Source organism: Entelurus aequoreus, linkage group LG03 (assembly GCF_033978785.1).
Source record: "Entelurus aequoreus isolate RoL-2023_Sb linkage group LG03, RoL_Eaeq_v1.1, whole genome shotgun sequence".
Taxonomy (NCBI): domain Eukaryota; kingdom Metazoa; phylum Chordata; class Actinopteri; order Syngnathiformes; family Syngnathidae; genus Entelurus; species Entelurus aequoreus.
Genome location: NC_084733.1, coordinates 37,086,940 through 37,102,704, shown reverse-complemented (window position 1 = coordinate 37,102,704; position 15,765 = coordinate 37,086,940). Strand labels below are relative to the sequence as shown.

General features: G+C 39.0%; 2 protein-coding genes across 5 annotated transcripts in view; one reads left to right on the top strand and one right to left on the bottom strand.

Moving 5' to 3' along the window:
- slc4a1ap (solute carrier family 4 member 1 adaptor protein) overlaps window positions 1-9,879 on the bottom strand; it is a 23,500-nt gene extending 13,621 nt beyond the window's left edge. The window contains exons 1-5 of one of the 2 annotated variants that reach the window (XM_062041731.1): window positions 9,385-9,879; window positions 9,057-9,258; window positions 2,425-2,623; window positions 2,201-2,329; window positions 2,060-2,120 (exon numbers count right to left, since the gene is read on the bottom strand). In XM_062041731.1, the coding sequence (XP_061897715.1) occupies window positions 2,060-2,120; window positions 2,201-2,329; window positions 2,425-2,623; window positions 9,057-9,258; window positions 9,385-9,860 (1,067 nt within the window). In that variant the 5' untranslated portion in view covers window positions 9,861-9,879. Of the gene's footprint in view, window positions 1-2,059; window positions 2,121-2,200; window positions 2,330-2,424; window positions 2,624-9,056 lie in introns of both variants that reach the window. The other variant, XM_062041730.1, reaches the window with a different exon arrangement.
- Window positions 9,176-15,765, top strand: supt7l (SPT7 like, STAGA complex subunit gamma). 3 transcript variants are annotated; one of them, XM_062041734.1, is made up of 5 exons: window positions 9,176-9,298; window positions 10,723-11,193; window positions 11,265-11,589; window positions 14,904-15,141; window positions 15,307-15,765. In XM_062041734.1, exons 2-5 carry the CDS (start codon window positions 10,769-10,771, stop codon window positions 15,612-15,614), a joined length of 1,296 nt encoding a protein of 431 aa, XP_061897718.1. In that variant the 5' UTR covers window positions 9,176-9,298; window positions 10,723-10,768; the 3' UTR covers window positions 15,615-15,765. The 3 variants fall into 3 exon arrangements, with proteins under 3 accessions (XP_061897718.1, XP_061897719.1, XP_061897717.1); XM_062041735.1 differs by lacking the exon at window positions 9,176-9,298 and adding an exon at window positions 9,401-9,506; XM_062041733.1 differs by lacking the exon at window positions 9,176-9,298 and adding an exon at window positions 10,045-10,145.

Below are 15,765 nucleotides of genomic sequence, written 5' to 3'. Positions count from 1 at the left end.
GACTCATCAAAACTGATAACAAATACATTTACATTCAATAACGCTGTCCTAAAATGAATAAATTATAAGTAAATTAATAACTAATAATAATAATACTAATGTTTCTTAAATAAACTGTCAATAAAATTAAAGTGCAAACGAAAACACGCGTTTGTTGACGGAAGTGGGAAGTCCGTTGCTGTGAGCAATAAAATCAATTCCCGCAGGAAAGGAGTTCTAGTAATGCTTAAAATAACCAAAATAAGAAAAATGTTGTACATATTATATTATCTGTGTCTGTTGCTACATTATATATATATCATGTAGTAACAGACACAGATAATATAATATGTACAACATTTTCCGTATATATATATATATATATATATATATATATATATATATATATATATATATATATATATATACATATATATATATACATATATATATATATATATACTTACAGCATGTTTATAAAACATTGATGGAGGGTTTTGAAGTAGTTTCAAAGGGCTTTGAAAGTTATATAGGTGGCTCCCATTAGCTGCAATGCTAGCCGCAACTTGTAAACGTTTTTTTAATCTTTAGAATCCTAAACAAAAAAAAATGAAAAAGACGTGTTTTTGTCTCTCATAATTGTGAATGTTAGGCAAACAATAAAAAAATGCAGTTCCCCTTTAAAATGTTCAGAGTCATTAAATGATCAAACTTGGATCACAACTGTCAACTGACAAAAACACAAGGTTGCGGTGTAACAATATCAATTATTTAAATTATTTCCTTAGTCCCATTTATCCTTTATTACATACAAAATGTATAATTAAGTGAAATAACAAAACAAAAGCAAAACTAAAATGGGCTCTTAAGTGAGTAAAAAAAAGAAAACGATTTTGTGATAATAAAAAACATTGATCAAACTGCAATATCGATTATATACCGATACTATACTTGGCATTGATATATATTTGAATCAATTCACCCACCACTGTTTACATTCAAAAGCTATACCTAAGCATGACTTCTTGTATCTTCCTAGAGTGTGTAGTGTAGCATGCTTAGTTATTTTCTGTCTTCTAGTAAAGTGATAATAATACTTGTAAGAAACAGTTTATTTTCTGCCATGGAGGCGAAGGCTAGTTATTTAGGAGGTGCACTGTTGAGGGATATTAGTCGCTAGCTTGCTAGCGAAAACGCTACATTGCATTGTTTGTTCACTTGTCGCTGTCAAATTTGCGGGACACAGCTAGAATGTGTCATTAACATGCAGAAACAAAACATGATGATAGGATTAAAATATTTTGGTCAAATTGATCTGATCTATAATTGCGCAACCTTACTTTAATAGGTCACGGGTCTGGCAAGGGAAGTCCCATGGTCCAGATGTGGACTGAAGTCCAACATTTGGTGATGGCTGCTGTATAATAGTAAGTCATTTCTAAGGCTGTAACGATATCAAAATATCACGGTACGATATTATCACGGTATTAAGGCAACGTTACGATATTACTGTGATATATCTGCATGTCCAAAAAAGAAATAAAAAATGTAAAATGCCATAGTGTGTAAAATTAAGTGGCAAGAATGTTAAGAATAATATATTTTCAGACCCGCCAAAGCAAAAAAGCCAGAAAAAAACTACACGTCAAGTTTTAATTTGATTCTGTTATGCTTCACGGCATCATTGAGAAGATTTTGAAACCGTAATACCGCAGTGTCTACAATATCGTTACACCTCTAATCGTTTCCCTTCCTGTTGGCGAAACAGCTTGTTTACTGGCCCCTTCTTTCGTGGAATGAGACAATCTTTGGTGGAGACAAATCTCTTAAAAATGTAAATCTGAAAAAGCCTTTTGGACAAAAGTTGAAACGTCTTAAACAAGAAAAGTCCAATTGCCTTGATTCAACTTTTCTACACAAACAGTATGATATTGTGCTTTTCATAATTCATAACTTACACATCTATTACCCTCTTACATACACAGGTAGATTGTCGTGGAAATACAAGCCGAGCAGCAGCTTGGAAAGCTTTATTAAACAATTAGCTGTAGTATGTCTACAAGGTCTTCAGGACACTTACTTTATTCTGCAGAGCCAGGTGCCATGATTTTGATCTTCATACTCAATCTCCAGCTCTTCCCCTAAGAAAAAAAAATGTATACTGTATATTCAGGAGAAAAAACAACCGTCATCCTAATTTCTGTTGATTCAGGTATTTTACCTTCCCTGTCATAAAATCCCTGCAAAGCCTTCTTAGGGTCCTTTAAGTATGCAGCTTCCTGGTCTTCATGGAACTCGGTTGAGAAAGGGTTTTCCTCGTTCTCATCTTCCTCTGGAACAGGCTCCTCAGCTGAGTGGATTTGGACGATACATGGAGTTAATTCACATCTCTCACTACAAAATTTCCATACTGTATATACAGTTTATGTTAGATAAGAAGCTCACCCATTCCCCATGAACATCCAGATTCTTCACTCGACAGTTTCCTCTTGTCACCTTCGCCTTCAACTTTCTCCTCCCGCTCCTCTTTCTCAGATCCCTCTCCCATCATTATCTTTTCAAGCTCAGCCCTCTGTTTCCTAGATTGCTCCCTCAGCTCTGTCACTGTTAGTTCAGACTCTTCTTCCTCGTCGAATTCTGGACCCTGAAAGAGCAGAGAAGAGGATTTCATCGAAAGCTGACATTATGTCAAAACAAAGCAGAAAAAAGGCAAAACCAATTATTTTGCTGCCTGAGGATATCATCATCTGCAACTGTTACGCACGGATAAAAAACAGACTTTTGATCAATTTCATATGCAGTGTTGGCACGTTGGCAAGTCAAATATCAAGAAAAAACACTGCAAAGCGAGAAAACAAAAAATAACTTCATGAAATAGTAGAGCTGCACACAAGAAATATTTTTACGTTCTGTGTTTTTAATTTGTGACTAGTAGTTGCTGCTACCTACCATATATTGCTTGCCCATACATTCATTTTAAATATTTGCAATACTGTGATGTGCAATATATTTGAATGTGAAAGGGTGCGTGTGTGGGACAGTCTTTTATAACTATTAGTATTAGAGATGTTCCGATCAAGCTTTTATGCAGCCGATTCCGATCACCCATGAGTAAAAACTGTCCGATACCGATCACATGCATTAACTGAAATTTTTTCTATGTATTCAGGGTAGAGCTGGGCCAATAAAACGATATGAATATATTTCACGATAAATACGTAATCAGTATCAATAAAAAATGCGTTCGATAAAACATTCGATATACCGGTACATATATTTTTTTGGGGGTCGGAAGAAACCGGAAAGAATGAAGCATGATTGGTTGCATAGACAAAGGCACTCGTGGTCTGGTAACCTAGAAAAACAGGGAATGATCAGTGAGCAGTGGGAGGGACACGCTAAACAGCCAATCACATTACAGTATCAACTATCAGGTTTGATTGCACTATTTTGCTGTGGCACTGTTGGTTCTCTGCATGGAGTGAGAAGAGAAAGTACAAATGAGCGCTGCAGAGATCGAAGAAATTGTAGATAAAATAGGTAAAGTCACCTTAACAGTATGGCAGTTTTTATGGGTTTTTTTCAAACGGACCGTAGGCCTTCGCCTTGCTCATCAATTCTTTTTCAACCCTCGTCCGTTCCTTATCCTTATAACAAATGTGCTACTTTAAAATAATAATTTGGTCCAATAATATTTAAATTCTAATTACTGCATAACAAATTAATTTGCATACTTAAATAAGAATAACAAACCACATTAAATGTTACACAGACCATGCAACTTCCTGTCAGTGAACCTGCAAAAAATTGTTCTTCTCAGGTTTCTCTACGTTTACATTTTCACACTTTGAACTATTTTGTTTTACTTTATTAAGCATTTCTTAGATATTCCTTATTTTAGCAGCTTAATTTAAAGAGGTAATTGTTAAGTGTTTATTGTGATTTTAGAATTTTGTTTACATTGATTTTTTTTCCATGGTTGTGTTGACATTTCCTTTCCTTTCTACCTCAATAGCTGAAGGGATTATAATCAGAAGAGGGTTACATTTGAAATAAAAATGTTAAATTTATTATATTTTTTATCTTGGTTCATATTTTCCATATGTCATGAAAAATATTAATATTTATAGATATCAACCAATAAAAAAAAATTATATCGCGACACAGTTTTTAGCCACATCGCCCAGCCCTAATTTTTGAACTAGTTCCTTATTTTATTGGATTACATACAACTGTTTGAGCAAAATCAAGTCAATAGTACACAATAACTAAAAAAAAGCAACAACTATTATCGAGTAATGTTTTTATCTCCTTAAGTGGTAGACATGGATGGATGGACAGATAGTTTTTGCCCTCAAAGTCCTTGTGTGTCCAGGAAACTATTTCCTGAGTTTGTAAACATTAGAGAAAATAACAAAAAAAATGTTTTGAGAAAATCAAAATGTCAAAGTAATCACTCTAGTATCGATCATATACTGAGTATCAGTATATGCATATATACAGTATGACCTTTGGCATCGACACCACACATTTATGGATCAATCTGTCCTCCTCTTACAGGTTGTGTACTGTCCTCATTCTCTTATTATTTGTTAATTTTAAGTTAGTATCTGATTGCTTTCTGTTGCAACACGCTCCCATCTACACTTGCTCAAATTTACTTGGCACTTATTTCTTGGTGTCGTTTTATGCTAGGTTAGCATTTAGCTTATCCATTAGCATGTCTGCTCTTGGCCTGCTCTAGTAAGATGTTTAGCATCGTCTTTCAGTAATACTGTTACTTGATAATCATACTTAAGATACTAAGAAATGCAGTTTATTTGTCGCAATGGAGGTGATTATTATTTACTGTGTATAGAGATTCACTATTAGCTGATACCGTAACTTGTCAGCGGAGGGGACTAAAGATATAAACTGTCTCAATGAGGGAGATCTGCTTTTGTGATCTGCATTCAAAGGCATTAATCGACAATGACAATCACATACTTTTCATGAAAATTGGCCTATACAGATCTGTGCCTAATTGATCGGCACATTTTTATTTGTGCTGTATTTATTTGTACCTGTTCGTCCTTGATCACAAAAGACTGGGACTGTGTGTGAATGTAACTTCTCCTTCCAATTTTGTACTGTAGATGACATTGTAAAGCTGCTTTTTACCACACCTTGTCTACCAGAGAATAAAAGGACATAGTAGGAGGGACCAGTGTTGCTATATTTAATGTGTATTCAGAGTAGAACCCTCTGTTTTTTTACTTTTCAAAAAAAAAAAACAAGACGAGCGACATATATAGCGACTATATGTACAGTGTAGAGCTGGCCCGATAAAACGATATCAATATATATCGCGATTGGTTGCGCCATCTCATTGTTGATTCTCTTCATAGAGGGAGAAAAGAAATAAAAAATATGTGCTGCAGAGAGCGAAGAGATTGTCGATAAAACAAGAGAAGTCACCTCGACACTATAGCAGTTTTGGGGATTTTTTCAAATGGACCGTAGTCCTTCGCTGTGCTCATCTTTTCATTCCAAACCACATCCGTTCCCTATTAGGATGTACGGAAACAACAGGTAGGAACTAAAATGCAGAATTGTATAACTTAAATAATCAACTAAATATAACAAATGTGCTATTTTGAAACAATTATTGTGTCCAATAATGTTTAAATAATTATTACATAACATCAATTAATTGCCATAATTTAAATAGGTTATTGTTTATGTTTATTGTGATTTTAGAATTTTGTTTACATTGATTGATTAAGTGTTTTCCATCCTTGTGTTGACATTTCCTTTCCGTTCCCCCTTGGTATCTGAGGGGATTATAATCTCAGAAAGGTTACATTTGCAATAAAATGTTACATTTAATACATTTTTCTCTTGGTCCATTTTTTCCATAGGTCATAAAAAATATTAATAACTATCGATATATACCAATATAAAAAACGTATATCGTGATACATTTTTCAGCCTTATCGCCCAGCCCTTGTACAGTATCTTATATTCAGAGAAGTTTTGGGAATAAGAGATGGGGCAACAACGCGAATATGTAATAGGTTTGTGCGATAGAGATGATATAAATTATTTTAATTTGGCAGACAATACAACTTTTAATACTACTATGTATGTGCAATGTATGTTGATGAAAAATGTTAGTTGTGTCCCGCAAATTTGACAGCGATAAGGGAACAGCCGCGTCGTCAATGCACTGTAGCGTCGTCAGTAGTGGCTAACATCCCTCCACAATGCAAAGCCGTTTCTAAGTCAGCAATCCTCCCCTCGATGGTAGAATAAAAAACTACGTTTTTTGCACGTATCATCACTGAAGAATGAGGAATAGCGAAGAATGCAACACTACACACAGTAGGGGGATACAATATGCCAGTCTTTCTCAAATAGTGGGGCGGTGTTTATACTTTGAATAAGGATAAAAAATGTTTTTATTTCAGGCAAATTGATGCACTTTAAATCCTTTCTGTTACAGACTGAAACACAATCCTAATAAAGATATTCTTTCATCTAAGTATATCTATATTGCTTTATTTTTTTCTTTAACGTTAATAAGGGTACAATGTTATACAGAGGTGTACTTAAAACGATTTTATAGACACACGATACTATTTATAGTCGCAGTGGAGAGTGGGTGTGGCGCAAAATGTTTTCTTCGTCCGAGGGGGGCTTAACAAAAAATTATTGAGAAGCACTGCAATAAGATATGCTAACAGCTAAGATGGAACTCTTGGATGTAAACAGACATCGGCAAAACGATACAAACGCCGACAGCAACAATTACCTGGTGTCAGTACAGTATGTGGGCAATACAACAGTGATTTGGTCGATATTTTCTATTATCACAAAATTGTTTTAAGGCCTTGTTCACACTGCAGGTCAATTATGATTTTTTTGTCCATATGCGACCTGCATCTGATTTTTTCATGTTTGTGTGGACAGTGCAATTCCGAATTTTTCGTATCCGACCCAGCCCTTTTTTGTATGTGGAAATAAGTCGGATATAAATGCAATGCGTCTTCAATGTGAACGCTCCCGCGTTCAGGTCGCATTCATCCGACCAGAACGTTGCTAAAACGCGACAATTATATGCCAGAATAGACGATTACAAAATAAATAGTTGGCAACAGAGAAGAAAACAGGTGAAAACCACTCTAGTCTCCGACTGCTCGCCCACATTGACGCTCTTCAAACAGACATCTAAGCAAATCATCCCGTAAAACTGCAAGAGCCAAAATACTTGTCCTCTTCCTTCTTAACCTTCTATGCGCAACAATTCGGTCCAGAAAATGTTGACTTTGATTGCACAAAATCCTTGGAATTACCGCAAATGTGCAAGTACTTAGACCAACTAAAATGATTTTACTTTCGTAAACACTGCAACGTCATGTCTGCATGCGTGTCAGATTGTATTCACATTAGAAATAGCATTTTTTTGGTAATGTCAACGGCTGTCCAAATTCGAATTTGACAAAAAAAATCCGAATTGGATATTCTGGCCCTGCAGTGTGAACGGAGCGCTATTGGACACTTTTGTAGACGCTAACTTAAAAATAGGTATTCATCTTCTCAAGCTCACAGCAGTGCTGCTGTACATAGGCGCCGATCTACATTTCTGCCAGTGGGTGCTCGGACGGGCGGTAAATCTGACGCTACTTTTCTGAGGCTATGTCTACACTAAGCCGGATAATCCCTTAAATGAATAATTATTTAGCCTAAGCCCTGTTTCAGCCACACTAAACTATTGTTTAAGGTCACCCTCCTCTGACAATTTTTTACACGGGGACGGGGGGCCGTGTATTTCTTGAATCTCTGGCTCTGAGCTCTGTATGGACTCATTGATTGTTTACAAACTGAGTTTGGAGAGGAAGTGATGCCAGAAAGACTGCGCCCCACACAGGAAGTGACATCAAAAAGAACGCACCACAGCCAGCTTCATAATAAAGCGGTTTCGTAACTCGGAGGTAACCACTGGAAATATGGAGGCGAGTCATCTAGACATGCCCGTGTTTCTCCTTCCGTCTGTACAGACACTTGTGGAAATCACACATGAATACCTTAAGAGAAAGTGATTGCAGCTATTTCCGATACAACACTTCTCAGACGGTAAAATAACTTTCAAATGTTGAGGTCAGCTGTGATTCTACTTACCGAAAAACTTTGTGCATTTGTCGAAGGAGAGTCAACGAGAATGCGGGCTCCCGTGGATGTACTATAAAAGGTAGCGTGTGCTCTGTATTACCTGGCCGTCGAGGGAAAACTACTGAAAACGGCGAATGCTTTTGGACTGGCAAAGCAGACTGTATGTCACGGACTCAACGTCTAGGTCCAGAGTATATAAAGTCACCAAAAACTAATGGACAATGAAGGTGAAGGCAAAAGAGTGAGGAGTGTCCTGACCAGATATCTAGATCCCGAGATTGATTGTTGTAAAATGTTTTTTGTCACATTGTGTACTTTCACGTGTCCAATAATGATTTGATTAATTTATGATGGCTCAGGTGTGATTCACCACAATAGGGCCCCACAGCACACTGGATTGCAGTTAACTGAAATACCACAACACTGGATATTGTTCAGATAAGTTCAATTTAAGAACTTGCACACAAAGGTGACTATGACGTGCGCATTTTCCGCACATGCATACCAGGTCGCGTCACGCCGGCTGACGGAGGGGGGAGGGGGTCTTAAACGACTATTGTGTGTGTGTGTGTGGACAAGGATAATGTTAGGTGGGATTTACCCTGGATAACCTTAGCCGGCTTAGTGTAGAAGGGGTCTGAGCATGCGCGGTTTTTGCTTGGTGGTGAGAAAGAATTTTCCACCAATCCCACCTGGGTGCTCGACATTGTCCCCACGCTTATGCTGCTGTATAGATATTTCATGGTCAGTTATGCAAATTAGTGGCAGCAACACACTGCTATTATAATATATAATCAGATTTTCTCCAATTCAAAATAAATTGCTAATGGTAGTCGACAGAACTAAAAAAAATCGCACCCAAAGTTAAACTAAAAACAAACAAAAAAAAAGTAGTTATCTATCAGAAAGAGAGACAAACTATTTACCTGGAGGATGAAAAGTCTTGTGCTGCCTCCAAACTTGAGGACATGTCCAACACGGAGTCTGATGTACGTCTTAGGAGGAATCTTATTCTTGTTGACGACAGTACCGTGCGTGCTGCTGAGGTCGTGGACGTAGAAGCCGGGTTCCTCACCCACACATCTCGTCTCGCCGGGCTGCTGGCGGTATTGAATGACAGCATGGTACCTGGAGATAGAAGGATGCTCCAGAGAGACGTCGCACACCGGTAAACGTCCAACCACAAAGTAACTTTTCAGCGTGAGGGGCACCCGGTCTACTATGGTGCCGTTTTTTAGAATTTCAAGAGCATACGCGTCGTCTGGTGGCGGGCCAGCCCACTGCGGCTCTGCGTACGGGACGGGAGGGATGTTGCCAGCAGGCGGTACCTGGCATGTTTTCTGTTTAGCTTCTGCTTTCACCTTCACCGGAGAAAGGTCTCTATGTTTATCAGTGTTTATATTCTCTTGTGGCGTTTTGTTATCATCCGCTGATAACTCACAATTAGGGTTAACAACTGGAGCGTCGCCGAGTTCTTCCTTGATTCTTGTCTCAGCTTCTGGTTTGGATGGAGCAGCGGCGTTCAGACTGCGTTTGCGAGCAAGAGAAGGCACCGCGAAGAACGCTGGTTTTTTAAAGGGGGCCGCTGTTTCTTGGTCGTCGGTGGGTATGTCTTTCTTTTCGGGTTGCTCGTCGTGATTAATGGAGGAAAGGCCGTCTATTTCCACCGCGTTGGTGTCTTTTTCATTCGTGTTTGACGAACTCATGTCTTTCTGCTGCGTGGCGGCCATGTTTGTTTGGTGCGACTGCCAATTGTGCCCGGGTTTTGTCTCTTGATACAAAACATACAAAGCATTTAAAAAACAAAACTATTTCAACAAAACTATTACAAATATTATCATTGGATTAAATTAGGGGTATTTTTTCAGAATATGTTTTTTTCTTTAGTTCTTGCGGAAGCAAATATATTTTCATATATCACCGGAAAAAGCAAAATAGTTACTTCCGGTTAGACATTAATTTGAAAAAACGAAGCTCATTTGTCCTGACCTCAACAAACCTTTTTTATGGAAAACGTGAGTTACTATTCTGTTTTTCCACAGTAGTAAGCATGCTTTCTGTCGATTTAATATTCATGTACGTAATCCAGTCGTGCTCCGCAAAGCAGTAAACATGTTTTGCCTTTCTAAAGCTTGTGTCGACCGCAAAACGTTGTTTTCCATCAATTGTAAATTGCATGAATCAAACAATGATATACTACCATATATAGTTGATCGTTATTTTAAGTAGACACAATTGTTGATCGTATTAAGTGTGTGAGACAAGTAAACCGAACGTTAGCCGAATGTAGCTGATAACACAAAATGAAGACGTTTCTCTTAATGGACATGTTTACAGCGTACTGTATCTTAAATTGGCTGATGACTCCCTTTAGAAATCATATGTAAACATGTGTTGATGTGCAGATATTTATTATTGTTTCATTCTGTGATTGTCAACAACCCACAAATTCTAAAAAGTGAACCGGACGTGTCCAAAATAAGGGCCCTTATTTATTTAAATATTTCACATGAAAATGTTGGAATTGTTATATTTACAGCTATTTTGGCAACTTGTAACATGTTTGTCTCTTGTTTGTGTCAATTTTCTCAGTGTGTCAACTGAACACCAACTTTGATCAACATCGCATCCTCTCATCATGATGCGCTACTGGGGTGAGATCCCTGGGCCCGCAGGGGCTCCTCCCAGTCGGAGCTCCTTCGATTTGCTCCAGCGTGAGTTTCGATCGGTGGAGATGCAGGATCCTCCCCTACATCAGCCGTCAGCCCAGCGGCCGCGCCCTACCACAATGCTGGACATCCCGTCGGAGCCTTGCAGTCTCACCATTCACACGGTGCAACTGTGCCAGCACGTCCGCCGCCTTCGTGCACTTTTGGCGACTGCCCAGGGTCAGAGCGCGGCGTCCTCCGAGGCTGGCGGAAAGCCAGAGGATGTCGAAACACGTCTGCCCTTGCAGCCTCCCACCCCGCCTGCCATGCCTGATGACTTGCTGCCGCTTGACAGCAAAGCTCCCTGGCAGCCCTTCCAGCTCCGCCACAGTGACCCTGAAAGTGACTTCTATAAGTAAGCATTTTTTAATTTGTCTTTATATGTGGTCTTATCACTTTGTTTCTCAACGGGTTCTCCAATATCAGGGGTAAAGGTGAGCCAGTCACAGAGCTGAGTTGGCCGTCCTGCAGACAGCTCCTCTATCAGTCAGTGGCCACCATTTTGGCCCACGCCGGCTTTGAGACAGCCCATGAGAGTGTGCTTGAAACTCTGACCGACCTAGTTCATGAGCACTATCTGCGCCTAACCCGGCTCCTGCGGGTAGCAGTGGACAGGGAGGCCCGGCTGGGGGCCAGCCCCTTCCCGGACGTGATGGAGCAGGTATTCCACGAGGTGGGCATCGGCAGTGTGCTGGCCCTGCAACGCTTCTGGCAAGTGCGCATCAAGGATTATCACAGCTACATGTTTAAGGTGAGGGAATAATGCAGCACTGTAATTTGTAGGATTATATCAATTTGTCATGCATGGGTTCTGCCAAATATTGTAAATGGAAAAATTACAAACCATTCAGCTTGGCAATTAAAGTTTTTTTCCAGGTTGTAGGGGTCTATTCTCCCTAGCGTTTAAGTGGAAAACGTTGTGCAATTGTGCGGATTTTCGGCGCTGGGCAGTCTTTGCCTGCACGCCTTCATCCAAGATGTGTACTCTGGTTGGCTCAAAACTAAAATGTGGGCGTTCCCAGTCAAACCAGGGCTTGAATGTATTCTCCCATCCCAAAGGGAACTGCACTTTTTTAAAAAGTGTTGCCTATCATTTACTATCCCTATGTAAGACAGGCACACATATGTTTATCTTTTTTTTTTTTTTAAAGCATTCTTACTCGTAAATAAGCGCTAGCAAAAGTCAGCTAACAATGGAGGTAATGGGATTCAAAACGTCATTGCGTATGTCACGCCTATAAATCCCTCTAGAAAAGAATCCAAAAACTGCCAACAATACTCAATTTACATCCATCCATTTTCTACCGCTTATCCCTTTTGGGGTGGCGGGGAGTGCTGGAGCCATGTTGTGATCTAAATATTTTACCAAGTATTAGCGATCTAGTTATTATAAGTCTTAACGTTAAAGTACTACTTTTAGCAGTGCCGTGATCACAGAGAGCTAACTAGTTTATGTACCGGTAGTTAATGACATACAAACGGGAGATGAGAGTCTTATTTTATGAAGCCACTTTGTTTTGTGTCTAAAAGCCACATCACCATTTTTAACTGGTGTGCATCAATACCAACATTTTAAGAAGTCAGTGAAAGTCCATGCACTGTAAAAAAAAGAAAAGTTGAGAAAACGCAAATTTTCAAGGCAACATGATGCAACAAGATTTTTGTGTTTTCTCAACTTTTGACTACTATTGTTGACTTAACTAAGATTTACAATTTGAGATAAGAGTTATGTCAACTCGGATCTTTTTGTCAGTAATATCACATATGATCTCAAGTTAATATCACATATTATCACAAGTTAATATCACATATGATCACAAGTTAATATTCCATATGATTTGTGGATTTATTCTTTTGTAAAAGTCAATATCTAAATTCCATTTAAAGCAGCACAAGTTAATATCACATATGATCACAAGTTAATATCACATATGATCACAAGTTAATATCAAATATGTTCACAAGTTAATATCACATATGATCACAAGTTAATATCACATATGATCACAAGTTAATATCACATATGTTCACAAGTTAATATCACATATGATCACAAGTTAATATCACATATGTTCACAAGTTAATATCACATATGATCACAAGTTAATATCACATATGTTCACAAGTTAATATCACATATGATCACAAGTTAATATTCCATATGATTTGTGGCTTTATTCTTTTGTAAAACGGACCAAACTCGCCACAAAATTAACTACAACAAGATAGATTTTTCAAAAAAGATTTGAAACATTGAAAGATCCGAGTTGACATAACTCTTATCTCAACATGTAAATCTTAGTTAAGTCAACAATAGTAGTCAAAAGTTGAGAAAACACAAAAATCTTGTTGCATTATGTTGCCTTGAAAGTTTTCTCAACTTTTTTTTTTTTTTTACAGTGTGGCAATATATAGATTTATTTATTCTAATTTAACGTAACTGCTCCTCACTTCCAAATTTAGCACAACATTAATTGTCTGGTGAGGACTTAATCAATATTAATTATTATATTCAAGGTTTCCCGCAGCGCTTTGTTGTTAAGAGCCACCGCCTAAACTAAAGTCTTAACAAGCTGCTCCGCTTAGTTTTGCCTCTGTCAGTACGTCTCTGCAGCACCCAGCATTGTCCCACCCACAGAACCATCTGATTGGTTACATGCAGAGCGGTAACAGCCAATCAGCAGTGCGTATTCAGAGCGCATGTAACAGCCAATCAGCAGTGCGTATTCAGAGCGCATGTAACAGCCAATCAGCAGTGCGTATTCAGAGCGCATGTAACAGCCAATCAGCAGTGCGTATTCAGAGCGCCTGGAGTCACTGGTCACGGCACAGGCAGAGAGGAGACGGTGGATTGAGCAGAAAGGTGTTTAGCAGGTAAGCATAATGCAGCGGACTCTCCCCAAATTATAATAAACACTTCCAAGTCAACTAATAGTAACATCACTATGAGCCCGTTGACGTTCTAGAAACATAAGCGGCAGCTCAGCTCGCTCGCAGTCCTTGAGGTCAAGGCTAATTAGCCTTTAGCGTAACGTTAGCTCACTGTGCGGTGTGTGTGCGTGCGTGCGTGTGTGAAGGACAGCAAAGCCCTGTCTGTCATTATTGACCTACAGTTAACAACAAAGTTATTTCACTTTACCTTTTTCTGTGTTGATTGAGCTGTGTTGAAGCAGCAAAAAAGGACATTATGTTAAATGAAGAGTTTCCTGAAGCTGTCTCTGATAGTTGATATAATAATGTAACTGCATCATAAAGCCTATATGAATTCCATGGTGTTCAGGGATGAATAGTCTCTCCTATTGCTATTGTACTATTTTTTCAGCTATAGTTACATTAATCATTACTAATGTAGCAGCCTAGTTTCGAATGGCAGCGTGCCTGCAAGCACATGTTGATAAAAATATAACATTTACATAATAAAAATCAACTACAGGCTTCCCAAATGCTGTACTAAATTAAGCATGATGAGTTGAACATATGTCAGCATGTGGCCCCACTTTTAACTCTTTTTTTCCAAACGCTTATTGCAAACGCTTACTTACACAAGTCATTAAATTGACTTTGTAAGCCACTATTTTGTCATTATTTTGACTTAGTAAATTACTAATTCATAATAATGACGTATTTAGTATCTCAGGTAACTCGGACTGTTTTGTTTTTACCTTACGGAAAAAATATCGAGATATATATCGTATATCACCATTCAGCAAATGGAGCGGAAAACACAACCAAAAGTTGTGGGCTTCTTCACGCAGTCTGTAGTCTATTTCCCCCCAGGCTATGGTGGCAGCGACGAGGTGGAGACGTGATGGCGACAGGCCGAGTTACACCGATCCTTACACCCACCCACCCCTCCCCCGGTCCTTTCCCCCTGGAGAGTCACCACCTTAACTAACACATTTTCTGGGGGAAACACTCATATTTCTGTGAAGTGTGAATACATCACACCATAGTCACTTATTGGTGTTTTAATTCTGAAAGGGCTACTAAATTATGTGGTGTTATGGACAATCAAGGTTTATTTTGAATATTAGTGATTTTATATTCTGTATTTTGTCATTTCAGGTCAGTAATGATCTGTCAGAAGAATATGAAAGGCTGGTGAATCCAGAGAAGGCTCTGGAGGACTCCAAGCCCCCCAGGATAAAGGAGGAACCCATGAGTGACATTTCCTTCCCAGTTAGTGAGGAGCCCGAAGCTGACCTAGCCTCTGGGGACCAGACTTTGCCAATGGGGGTTCTTGGGGCTCACGGTGAAAGGTTGTCCTCAGGCCTGGATGGTGACCATTCGCCTCAGACCTCAGGTAAGCCTGTTTTTTGTTCATGTATGCAATGAGCATTTATGAATACACAGTATATTGGAGCTTCTGTATAATAAAACATTTCAGGGTTGAGACATGCGCATAGAAGCAGCATCCATGTGCAATTTTAATTTTATACAATTAACATTTCTTCGTCCTTCTTTAAAGGTGGAGGTGTGGCCAACAACTCCCCCTTGTGGCCACAGGTAAAGGTGGAGCCACAGGATGGCGATGACGGCCAGGGCGCTGCTGCGCATCATCACCACCACCATCATCCTCATCACCACCACCTGGGTGGCGATGTGTTTGAAGAGGGGGGGCCCATGTCCACCATGAGCGAGTCGGGAGGCGCCATGGCACCCTCTCCCGCTGGCTCAGCATCAGACGGCACTTACGCCTCACATTCGCCAGACTCCCTGATGAGCACTTCGCCCGTCTTTAATCACAGACCCAAGAAGCGAGCAAGGAAAATGTGATGTTGCGATGGGTGTCGGAGGGAAATAGCAAAAAATGACTGCGGACATTAAGTTAAGCCATTAATTTAATACCAGTAAGGTATTACTTTAACAATAATATTATTGTAATATTATTATTTTTGCAAAACAGCTTATAGTTAAAATAAAATGA